The sequence below is a fragment of the Corvus brachyrhynchos genome, unplaced genomic scaffold, assembly GCF_000691975.1.
Source record: "Corvus brachyrhynchos isolate BGI_N302 unplaced genomic scaffold, ASM69197v1 scaffold114, whole genome shotgun sequence".
Lineage (NCBI taxonomy): Eukaryota > Metazoa > Chordata > Aves > Passeriformes > Corvidae > Corvus > Corvus brachyrhynchos.
This window is the reverse complement of record NW_008238337.1, coordinates 3,314,312-3,325,934: the sequence shown is the minus strand read 5'-3', so window position 1 is coordinate 3,325,934 and position 11,623 is coordinate 3,314,312. Positions and strand designations below refer to the sequence as shown.

Below are 11,623 nucleotides of genomic sequence, written 5' to 3'. Positions count from 1 at the left end.
CGCCGGCCCCGCGCGCCCGGGGGCTTCCAGAGTTCCCGTCGCTGGTTTTCCTCGAGTGTTCGCTGGAGCGGGCGCAAGACAACGTTCTTTCCCCACTTCCACCAAGCTCAGGCCGTAAGTTACCCTAGAACTAAAAAGTTTGTCCGATTTCAGCTCGCCTCAAGTTTAAAGGGCTGTCAAGAGCTGCCCAGGGAGGTGGTGGAATCACCTCCCCTTCAGGGAAAGACTGGATGTGGCACTTAGTGCTATGGTCTAGGTGAGAAGGTGCTGACCGGTCAAGGGTTGGACTCGAGGATCCCAGAGATTTTCTCCAACCAAATTGATTCTCGTGATTCTGTGATAAACCAGTGCAGTCTAGCAGCATCAAGAGCACAGTTACACTTTACCACAAAGCAAACTCCAGTCCTAAAATCCAGGGATTTTAAAAACCTCAAAGCACTTTACATATAGAGAAAATACGGGTTTTTGTGCAGGGCGGCGACAGAGACCCCTGCCACCTTTGCACCAGTTGCTGTGACAGACCTTGAACACAGGAATGGGCAATGTAGTCCCCTATTTAACAGGAAGCATAATCCATAATTAGCAGAGTTTGATTTTTTTCCCCCCAGTGCTTATAAAGTTTCTCAGCTGCTTTAAATAATTCCAGTAATATCCATGGAATTGGGCTGCTTTTGAGCAGTGGAGGCTCAGCTCCGACAGAGATCCATGGAAGTACACGAACATAAAGGGTAAATGAGTTACATGGGAGGTGATGCTCTGCAGGAAATTTGTCACAGACCTGCGAGCTCTGGTGTGGTACTGATGGACTCCTTCATTAACTTCTCCCTAATGCACACCTTGCTGCTCGTGCTAATTGTACAATCACAGATGCTCTGAGTACACAACAGCGATCTCTGTTTAAAAAACATTGCTTCTGAAAGGAACGCTTCTTAAGGGCCTACATTATTATTCAAATTGATGCCGAGGATGATGTAAAGAAGGGAGCTGTTCAACAGCACTTCACTGATCTTTCTACGGCAACTTGTATCAGTCTCATTATGCTGTTTATACACACACAGTGCGATGCCGTCCCATTGGTATTACACTGCTAATTGGAATTACTACTTTCAGAAAGAAAAAGTCAGTTTAAAGGCCAAAAGAGAAGCGTGGTTGTAAAGTACACCACAGCATTGCTTTCTTTACCGAGGTCCATTGGATTTATAATTACAAATCCATTCTAACCTGTCAAAGCATTTATCAATGTATTTAATCAATACAGTACTCTTACACTGCTCTTTTGCTGTCAAGTTTCACAAATGAATACTGTCCTAACATAATGAAAATAGACTGCATCTGACATAAACCCACCTGAAATGACTTCTAGGAAGGTTCCAGCCAAGGTTGGAGTGGCCACCTGCTTCATTCTTTCCAGCCACCCCAGTGTTTCCCTAGATAGGCATGAAATTACAGGTTTGTGGCGTGTGCCAAACTGGGGACTTATTCTAGAGTTTGACTGAAATGCAACTATGTGACCTTTACTTTATAATAAACACAAGCCATAAATTTTGCAGATATTCGAGGAGAGGATCCTGGAAAGTAGGAACAGACAGAAAATCTTGTGGTTGCTATGATTCTGAGTCTCTGTAGATCAAAGATTGTTCTCTTTCCTTCTGTTCTTTTTCTCTGGTTTAGCAATAGGTAAGCTAAGAATGTCTGCAACAAATACCTCTGTTGTGATTTCTGCTGGAATTTCTTCAGTCAAAGCTGCTGCACCTGTAGAGCAGTAACAACAACACAAGACACAGAGAAGCAACGTAAAAATGGCTTTCCAGTAAAATTTATAAGCAGCAAGAAGTGAATGAAATGTTTTTAAAGATGTACGAAGGGATCATGACAAAGTGATGGTTTACTAGCTTGATACTTTGTGTGTTTATATCAGGGATTAAACCTGTGTGTCTCACCTTGCAGCAGGTCTCTGCCTCAGAGGAGTCACGAGACAACTTTTACACTTGGTCGATTTGATGTGATTTAGGATCCTGAGGGATCCAGGGATTTCCAAGTTGCTTTGCAGCACCAGGCAGCTCCCTTCGGGAGCGGCACCTTTGCTGCATGCGGCCCATTGCCAGTGACCCTAAACAGATGCTGTTCCAAACTGGTGGGGACTGGGACATGAACTGTACAAAAATGCAGTTCCAGTTACAATGGGCAATTAAATACAGCCGCTTGGCTCAAATCAATGCTATAATTTGCTGTTCCAGACTGGTGTAGACTGGGACATAAATTGCAGACAAATGCAGTCGTTACCAACAGCTCTGTTACAATGGGCACTGCGTCCTGGGTAAAATCAGCACTGGGATTTCCCTGTGTGTTTCTAATTTCAGTTCCAGCCAGCAGATAAACAGCAATGTAATCTTGTCAGGCCCCAGTTATAGTTCATTGTCCATTTATTTTTAGATACACCCATGTAATTGCTGCGTGGATGAAGGACAGTCTGTAGCTCTGTGACTATTTTTGCAATCCCATCTGAGCAGTTTTGACAGCTCTTGGCCTAACAGGGTAAATGGGTTTGAAATTTAAATTATTCCATCTGGGAGTTGAAACAATCCTGCTTCTGTGCTGTGTGGAATGCTAATCCCGTACCTGTGGGATCACAGGTGTCCGGTTCAGATCCTCCTTCCCTGGGTCTCCTGCCCAGCAAGGTGATCAGACATTCAGCCAGCTCGTCCTCTGTCATCTGCTCCCCTGTACACAACAGAGCAACCCCAGCCCGTGGGTTATGGGGTTGAGAGCACAAAAACTCAAAAGCAACTCAAATTACAAAGTGCATGAATTAAACAGGACAGTTCAAAGGAGGATCTGGCTTCTCTGAGATACACACATTGCCAACCAAAACACGTGATCCCAATGCAGGAAAACGTTGATCCTAAGGAAAATTGCTCTTCCCTATGGCATTTTGGGAAAAAATGTCAGTCAAAGGGAGAAATTCTGATGCAGACAGCTCTTTAAGATACATTGCAGTTGCAGGGGCTTGAGCTTCTATTCCCACTGGAGAATTCCTGGCACAGATCACAGTCCATGTAGCCATTTTCATGCAGGCGAGAAAGAGGAAGGTGGAGAAAAGTCTTGATTTAGTATCTTGAAATAACATGGACATAGCACTTGTTCCCGATTAGTGGTTGGCTCATGCCCTGGAGCATGAGGTTATAGATCTGTTATGAAACTGTTCTATCTGATGTACCTATTTATGGATGTTCACACCATCTGTATAAATAGCTAACCTTTCTCACACTGGTTGAATCCTTGGTTTCCAAGGATCTTTGTGGCAAGGAGTCTTGCCAGGTGATGTACTGACAAGTACATCAGTAAACCAGCATTTCCCTTTACCTGTTTTAATGCTCAGCTGCGCTTTTACACCAGAAGTAAGACAACAGAAGTTTGTTATTAACACTCTATGGCACTGGCACAAGCATATGAACACCCACATTTACAGTGTTCTCCCTGATTCAGCTCAACTAAACCATCCAGTCTTTCACACAGATTCAGCCCAGGACCAATTTCATCCCTCCTCTCTTGTCTCCCTTTTATCAATTTTATACTACTTTTCCAGAGCCTGTGTGACTGGAAGAGAGAACAGCAATTCAGATAAGGGCACACTGGGAGAAGGATACATTTTGCCAAGATCCGTACTTATCATTTAACAGCCAAGATACCTCAGGCCAGGAGAGATTTCCAGAGCAGTAAAAGAAGCACAGCTGGGACAAGACATGTGATTATTCAATTTAAAATCTTAAGGCAGATGGGTCCTCACGCCTGCCCTGGTTACCAGGCTATCGTTCTGTAATAATTTCTTGCTACAGTAAAAAAGTTCTGAAATTGCAGGCAGAACTAGCAAGCATAAAACTGATATTAGAAACAAAATAACTCACCTCTGCACTGAAGCAGTGACAGGAAGTCTCCTGTGTCAATAACTTTGTCTCCCTTCTCATTATCGTAACCAAGAACCTGAAATGCTCGTTGTATGGTTTTCATTGACAAGCCAAGTGCAGGTCGATGATTTATGTAAAGTTTGATAAAATCCCCTAAATTGATTTTTATCACTTGTTCTCCAGTATCCGCATACTTGCTGAATTTTACCTCATTTATCATTTCTTCAATCTAAAGATCAAGACAAGGCAGATTGTTACATGTTTTATTTTGAAGAGCGTTGGGCCAGTTTCCGATCCCGTGAATGCCAATGTCCCCTAACCGCGCGTGTGTTGGTGCCATGGGTGCCATGACCACATCCCAGTAGGAAGCTGCACTCAGCAGCTGAGGGTGGGCATGGCAAACAGTTACACACCTGCTGACAGGACAGTAGTAAGTTAAAATGGGGGTTACACATAACACAGTCATTTTGGATTTCCTCTCTTGTGACAGGCACTCAGTGACCCTGCAGCTGTTACCGGCACCTTTGGCACAGCTGTGTCTCCGCTCTGGGACAGTGGGCAGGCAAACCACAAACCAGTAAACACACCATCCTTGCTCTTGGAGCACACACATGAGGGTCCTTACAGAACCAGGCTGCACAACCTGGCTGGCATTAGAAATCTTATCTTCCCCTGCTCTGACCTGTGTCTGGGGTGGTTCTGGTGCTGCACAAGCCAAATCTGAAATGTGCTCAGTGGGGCTGACACCCTGCACTGCTGGATCACTTACTCTCCTCTCAGACAAACAGGCAAGCACTGGCTGTGCTGGATACCAGTGGTTTTCCTGAAGTCTGGTGCTGTGAGTCAGTCCAGTTGGCAGCTGTGCAGATGTGTGTCCAAAAGGCAGCATCTGCTCCATGCCTTCATTGTACTCGCAGCCCCTTCAGAGATACACGGGCACAGAGAAACACTGGGAGAATTCCCCGTGCCAACACGTACCAAGCGTGCTGCTCCCCGGGAAGGGAAGCTGATGCAAGATCTCCCCAGGGAGGACTTTGCATTCAGCCTTGGGCCTTTGTCCTGGTGTCACAAGTTTTTCCACTGAATGAAGCCCGGGGAAGAGGGAAATCTCAGCCTTATATTTTTCCTGTAGTGAATGTCATTTTCACTTGGCTCTGGCTGATCTGGGATTAGGTTTTATATCAACCCCACTGAACTACAAAAGAAAAACACCAATTCCCAAAAGCTTTTCTAGTCAGCCCAAGCTGCCTTTTCTCCCTCCTGCTTTTCTTTTATTAAAACACGAGAGAGAGAGAGAGATGAACCTTCTCTCTGGATTTATTACTGATTTTAGGTTGCCTGGTTTCACAACAGCTCAGCACCTCTGTTTCCATGCCTGAAATGCTGTTTATATTTTAATTTGGGGAAGTTTGGGACATTATCAGTTATTCTTCCAGAGACATTTCCCAAGGGAATATGTTCTCTGTGTCCCCAAGATGCAAAAATGCAATAACCCAAGGAAAAGATCTAACACAATATGAGGAGATAACACCTCAACTTGACACCAGGGCAAAGCAGCCCCAGCTCAGACAAACATTTGCTGGTTGTGGGGGCTCCAAAGTGAGTCAGTTTGCTGGCGGCTGTGGCGAAGGTCCTGCCTTCCATCTGGCTCTCGCAGCGGAGCATCCTTGGGTAGATGGGATGGCACAAACTCACAGCACTGCCTCAGCAGCGTGTGGGTTCCTGTGCCATGGCAGAGATGAACACAGCCTCCCCCACGGAAAGACCGAGGGAGCGCAGTGATGCACCGCTGCCCTCGGGAGAACCCCTCCTGCCGTGACAGGCTGGAGCTGGGGCTCAGAGGCCGTTATTCAAATCTCCTTGCTTCAGATTCAGTCATGCCAGGTTACACATTACCAAATGAGGTTTGTATACATACAAACTGCCTTGGAGAAACAGCCACACAAAGGGGAAGAAGCAGCACCCTTATTAAATGAGTTCTCTCTGCTGTAAAATTTTGACCCTGAGGTTGCCCTGTTGAACAACTATGAGCTGTCAGGCTCCAGGTTTGTTCAGCCTTCCCTGCAGTTGCCCAACTTGCTAGCAAGGAAAATTTTGAGGAATTTGCTGCCAGATTCTGACTACTACTATATTTATGCAGATCAGATAAAATACACTGAAAGCCAATAAATATATTCTAGAGCCATCCAGCACAGCAATGGTCAGAATCTGGCCCTTAGAACACTTGGGAGGTGCAGTCAGTCTTGCTTTTTCTTCTTTTGAAAACAATAAAAACAGCTGACCAACCTCTTCCTCTGATGGATAAAATCCTATTGCTCTCATTACAGAAGGAATTTCCTCCAAGGGAATATGTGTTGACACCTGTCTCTTCTCCATTGTATCGATACCTTGGCTGCACAGCTGTACGTAGTAAAAATAGTCCTCCAGTTCCTGCCAGGGATTCAAACAAACACTGCAAATTTCAGTTACCAACAGGCACGGATGATAAGGCTCCTTTTAGGGTTTACTAACAGGCATATCAATGAGATTGCTGTTAAAGGCGAGTTGGACAAAACATAAAGAAATGTCAGGCCTGTATAAATTAAACTCCAGCCAGATGTGGCCAGACAGCATTCACGGTGAGCATAATTACCCTGAAGAATTCCCCTTCTCTGCCACCATTCAGGAGGTTGTAGAATGGGATCAAGTCCTCCCCACCCAGGAATGCAGCAGCATCCAAGGCACTGGCAGAAGTGGAGAAAAGAAGGTACAGGAAGGGTTCATGTGAGGAGAGCCTTCACGGTTCCCTTTCTAGTCGTTCACAGACACTTTCAATAAATAAAATCCCTGGGCCTGAGAATTCAGGAAAGAAAAGCACTGCCTTGAACCCTGTGCTATTTTATCATCAGCTGCACTTCTACAGCATATTTCATACCCAGGTTTTACATACAATAGCACAGTGTGGGAATTAATTATTACTGAATGGTCCTCTTGTTGAGTGGAATGAGTACAGGGCTTGGAGCCAGGAGCTTTTCCATGGACTTGAACTTGGTGTCTGGCATTTGGCTTTTCTGCTTCCTTATAGAGACATTGAGAGAGATGAATTAGCTAGATCAGCATTTTGAACATGCAGAGAAGGCTGGGACTTGGTGTTTGCAATAAACCACACAACTCCCTGTTCCTTGATCTAACACATTTTTCCCCAATAACTCAGTGCAATCCATTACCCGACTTCCTCTGCCGTGGCGGGCAACGGAGTCACAGGTGCAGTTTGCATTAAACTGAAAGCGCCTGAGTAGCCACCTCTTTGTTTCAATTTCGTAGGCAGTTGGAGCCAAAAGAATCCCTTTGGCTTGTGCAGATATAATAAGAAACCAAGCCTGGCAGTGCAATCATGGCATAGCACTGCCACATAATACCCCACGCCTGGCAGCAAGGCTGCAGCTTTCACACACACCTCTGTAGTGCTGCTTCCATGGGGGTTTTTTTGCAAGCTTCATGCTTTTTTCATAATTAAGTTATTTGGGTATTAAACACAGTGGAGATGCACAAGATGCCAGAAGCAGCAATAAAATGATAATTAGCTCATCAAGAACTTCGCTCCAAAAACAAATTACATAGAAATTCAGTGTTGCCTGGACTCTGGCCAACCATTATAAAGAAGGATCATTTATATTCTATTGCCTTCCTTAAAATGTCGCTTATCCTGACCCCCGACTGTTTAAGCCACACAAAGTGGAAAAGAAAATAAATAAACCCGTTGCTTTCCCACCCAGGTTTCCTTTGTTCTGGCACATGAAGGTGAGCTGGCTTGGCACCCCTTGGGCTTTCCTCAGAGCGAATGGTACCTGCAAAATGTGTTCCTTGCAGGACCAGCAGGGTCTTAACCACAAAATCTTGGTCCTAGGAAGGTGAGGGGCAGTGGTGTTTCCCAGGTGCACACCAAAAGGCAAACATAGGAGCAAGGGCTAAAAGCCAGCTCCCATGGAGTTATTTCCCAGAAACCAGGAGACAGAGTGCTCTGTGCTAGGAGGGTGTTGCACAGGATTTGAAAAAGAGAAAACCAAACCAACACAAACTGAGGGAGACCATGCCACACTATCCTAACTCTGCCATGTACTAAGCTCCCTTCCCAGTCCCTGAAGTGTGAAGTGGTTCCATGCTGGGCTGGAAGCCTTCATGCCATTCACAGCTGCCTTGCTCCCTCTCTATGTACAAATGTACCTACCGGGCACCTGCAGCCGTGAGGGAAGAGCCTCTGCCCCACAAATGTATTCCAACGAGCAGCTTTGGTCCTTGATGTGCCAAGAAACCAGTATATCTATCCTGCCTCTGCTGTGTTACCCCCCTGCCACGTGGGAGCACATCTGGCACCACTGCCCAAGGGATCTGGCAGAGGGAAACCTGCAGAGGATGGCGTAAGAAACCTGGCAGGATTCATCGCTGCTGCTCTGGGCCAGAGCCTGGAGATCCTCCTTTGTTAAAGCAGCCTCCACTCTTCCAGCCACCCCATTTACTGCAGGCCATTTATTCATGTAAGCAAAGCTTTATAGGATGAAGGTGGCTTGTCCTAAATCCAGTCTTCAAATGCAGGGGGGATTTCCCAGCAAATTCCTATCCCATTTGGAGAGCAGACAGTTTTGTATCAGCAGCTGCCCTGTGTGCTCCTCCTGCAGCAGCCAGTGCTGCTCTTCTGGTCCCTGCCTAACCCTGACAATCTCCCATCATGCTGGCCAGGCCACAGGGGCCACAAAATCCTCTGCCCAACTTCTTACCATTTGGGCACCATTTCCCAGACCGTTCCCCTCCTGTTTCAGCTGCCACCCCACAGAGCTGCTTGGGGCCCAGTGGGTTGACCAAGTAGCTGTGGAAAGCATTAACAAGATTCCTTTCCCTTTCCTGCCATAACTCACGGTAGGTTGACCTTCCATTTCATAAAAGTGCGCTCCTTCCCCCCGGCTGTAAAGATGTAACGCCCGTCATGGGAGGTGGCAAAGTCAGAGGCACCGTCTGGGTGGCAAATGAAGGCTGAGGACTTGTGGGGGTTGCCATCGACAGGCAGAATCTGCAAGCCCACCTGGAAGGGAAGAGGGAGTCTGGGAGGGCTGGGGGTCCCATTGGGGCAATGCCACATCCTCTTCCGCAGGAGTTCTCTCAGCTCTCAGGCAGGACCAGCCTACATGTGGTTTCATCTCCAGTGAAATTCCCAAGGGACCACCAGCTCTGCAAGTGGGGGCTCTTGTACATCTGGGCAGCTGGGGCTCCATACCTTGTCCTTTGTAATGTACACCAGGTAGTGTTGCTGGGGGTCCGCAGAGCTTGTCCTAGGGAGGATTTGTATCTTCTCCAAGGGGGAGCCATAGGTTGGTCCCAAAACGGTCTTTCTAAAGGCAAACAACATATTTATCCACTCTAGGCCACCCAAAACATTTTGCCCCTCTGAACAGCTGTTGTGTGTGAGGATGGGTAGATATGGGAGGTGTGCAGAGGCTTTGTGCTGAGGCTGAGAGGATAGGACAGGGTCCCTGGCTAGAAGGAACTACAGTGGGGCTCAGAAATTAATTTAGTGCTCAGGGATTATTATGCTTTGCTCATGTGAACTCCTGTCTCTTTATCTGATGTCTAACTGCTGCATCTCAAGTCCAACATGCTGAGCAGACCAAGACCCAGCTGCAGCCACAACCTTGCTAAATGACACATCAGTGAACAGCAGAATGGGCATAAGAGTGGAGTGACCTGAAGGCTCTAGATTTACTAGAGCCTTCCCAAGATCTGCATCACAGATGGACAATCCCATGCTCATGGGTGGGAGTATGGTGGTTATTAGACCAAGGATCAGGAGGAGGTTCCCAGGCAATGGCAGGCCTGAATCAATCCTCTACCTGCACATTTTGGTTGTCACATTGTAGAGCTTCATTTTGTAGCAGCTGTTGGCAGTGAGGAAAAAGGACTCGGTGCTGAGCTGTGGGTACCAGGCTAAGCACAGGGGCACCGCAGCCTGCTCCAGCCTGTCCCTGTGTGTGACCACCAAGTGGTCCTTGATGCTGCTGTTCAGGTCATATTCAACCTGGAGGAAAGACAAGGAAACACAGCAACTCCCCTGTGGTCTGCCAGCACCCTTGACCTTGTGGAATCACTGGGTTTGCATCTCCTGGAGAAGCCACAATAGGAGAGCCTCAGTGCCGAGACCAGTCTGAGAAACAACCCCCAGCAATGGAACTGGTGAGGAGAGAGTTGGGAGCCAAGGAACCAAACACGGAGTCTCCTCTGATGGCCTTGTCCAGCCCCACCCCTTTAACCACAAATCATCTCTGTCCTTTAAACTTTCACATCAACCCACCAGCTGCCGGTCCTCCCCGAGGCTCAGGAGCCTGGGCTCGTTGCTGTCCGAGTGGACCCCAAAGAGGATGCTCCGGATGGGTTTGTAGTGGGAGTCCAGCCCTGCCAGGTGTTCCCAGCATCTGCTCCCATTCTGCAGGACTCTCTTGTAAACAGTCACTGAATGATTCTCATCCTGCAACAACAGCACAAAGGTCAATGAGCCACGATCCCCGCACACATCCCCTGGCTGGCAGTGGGTTACTTGGTGTGTCCCCTCTAGGCTTAGCCTGGCCCTTTCTGTTCTGGAGTCCCACCAGGATGTTTGGAGTCACTGCCAGGATAAAGCACTGGGCTGGACCCATTTGGGCAGCTGCTCTCAAGAGAGCACCACAGAAATCCTCAACCTGGCGGGAGCATCTGAGCCATTCCCTGCCATGCTCATGTAGAAAAAGGGCAGTAAATGAATTTCTGTGATTCCCTAGAAATCACAAGGAAGATGCTTCCCACTGCTGTGCTCTGGCACACGTGCAGGGAAGGGGAATCTTTTTCTTTGTAGAGATCAGCACCAGTTGCTACAACCTCTGAGTCAAACTGCTTCAAGCTGCCTCTACACTTCTATATCGAGACATGGGATCGAAGGAGCAGCTCTCTCACAGAGCACCAGCCAGAAGGAAATCCCTGCTCCAGCCCTTTCTACAGATGGATGCAGAGCTAGGATTTGTCACTAAAGTTAGGAACGGGGCGCTGCCAGCAGCGGGGCTGGGGAGCCACTGTGACTGGTGACGTTTTTACAGAGTGACTCTTCAAGCCAGGAAAAGCACTTCGGAGTCAGGAAGCCCCAGGGGAGGAACAGCTCTCTGCCTTGCTCACTCTGCATTTCAGAGTCACCAAGCCCCAGGGGAGGGACAGCTCTCTGCCCTGCTCACTCTGTGCCTTGCAGGATGGCCGGCAATTCCCAGTCCCTCCCAAAGCTGCCCCAGGAACAGCGCATGTAAATCACCGAGCGGAAAAAACAAGCTTACAGCAGTTGCGAGGTACTTGGAATCGTAAGAGAAGCTGATGTGAGTCACAGGACCTTGCGAGAACTGGAATTTTTCGCAGATGGACTGAAGGGAAATTGCATCAAGGATGTAAACGCTTCCATCAGTAAAACCAGCAGCCAGCAAATAACCTGGAAAGCAGATCAGAAACGTCTCACGACACCATCACTCCTCACAGGAAAGCCAGTGCTTGGCTTGGGGAGGTCACAGGGCTGCGATACCTTCAGGGTCATAAGATAAGCACTGGATGCCAGCCTCAGAGAACATCCTGCTAACGAGGTACTGGGTCTCCTTGTAGTCCCACACCTTCAGCAGCCCACAGTGACTCCCCGCAGCCACGAGTGGCTCCCGCGGGGGGGGGGCAATGGGGGTCTCCGC

At 47.8% G+C, this 11,623-nt stretch overlaps 2 protein-coding genes across 5 annotated transcripts in view; both read right to left on the bottom strand.

The window, feature by feature from the left end:
• BCL7A (BCL tumor suppressor 7A) overlaps positions 1–8,688 on the bottom strand; it is a 29,123-nt gene extending 20,435 nt beyond the window's left edge. Inside the window, exon 1 of the mRNA XM_017734810.1 lies at positions 8,660–8,688. Within this exon, the coding sequence (XP_017590299.1) occupies positions 8,660–8,673 (14 nt within the window). The 5' untranslated portion in view covers positions 8,674–8,688. The remainder of the gene's footprint in view (positions 1–8,659) is intronic.
• WDR66 (WD repeat domain 66) overlaps positions 1,153–11,623 on the bottom strand; it is a 17,029-nt gene continuing 6,558 nt past the window's right edge. For 3 of the 4 annotated variants that reach the window (XM_017734806.1, XM_017734807.1, XM_017734808.1), the window contains 11 exons: positions 11,467–11,594; positions 11,228–11,376; positions 10,225–10,398; positions 9,767–9,951; positions 9,154–9,268; positions 8,798–8,961; positions 6,538–6,628; positions 6,192–6,335; positions 3,906–4,134; positions 2,620–2,721; positions 1,153–1,752 (listed from right to left, as the gene is read on the bottom strand). In XM_017734806.1, coding sequence (XP_017590295.1) covers positions 1,628–1,752; positions 2,620–2,721; positions 3,906–4,134; positions 6,192–6,335; positions 6,538–6,628; positions 8,798–8,961; positions 9,154–9,268; positions 9,767–9,951; positions 10,225–10,398; positions 11,228–11,376; positions 11,467–11,594 — 1,606 coding nt within the window. In that variant the 3' untranslated portion in view covers positions 1,153–1,627. Of the gene's footprint in view, positions 1,753–2,619; positions 3,036–3,905; positions 4,135–6,191; positions 6,336–6,537; positions 6,629–8,797; positions 8,962–9,153; positions 9,269–9,766; positions 9,952–10,224; positions 10,399–11,227; positions 11,377–11,466; positions 11,595–11,623 lie in introns of those variants that run through there. The other variant, XM_017734809.1, reaches the window with a different exon arrangement.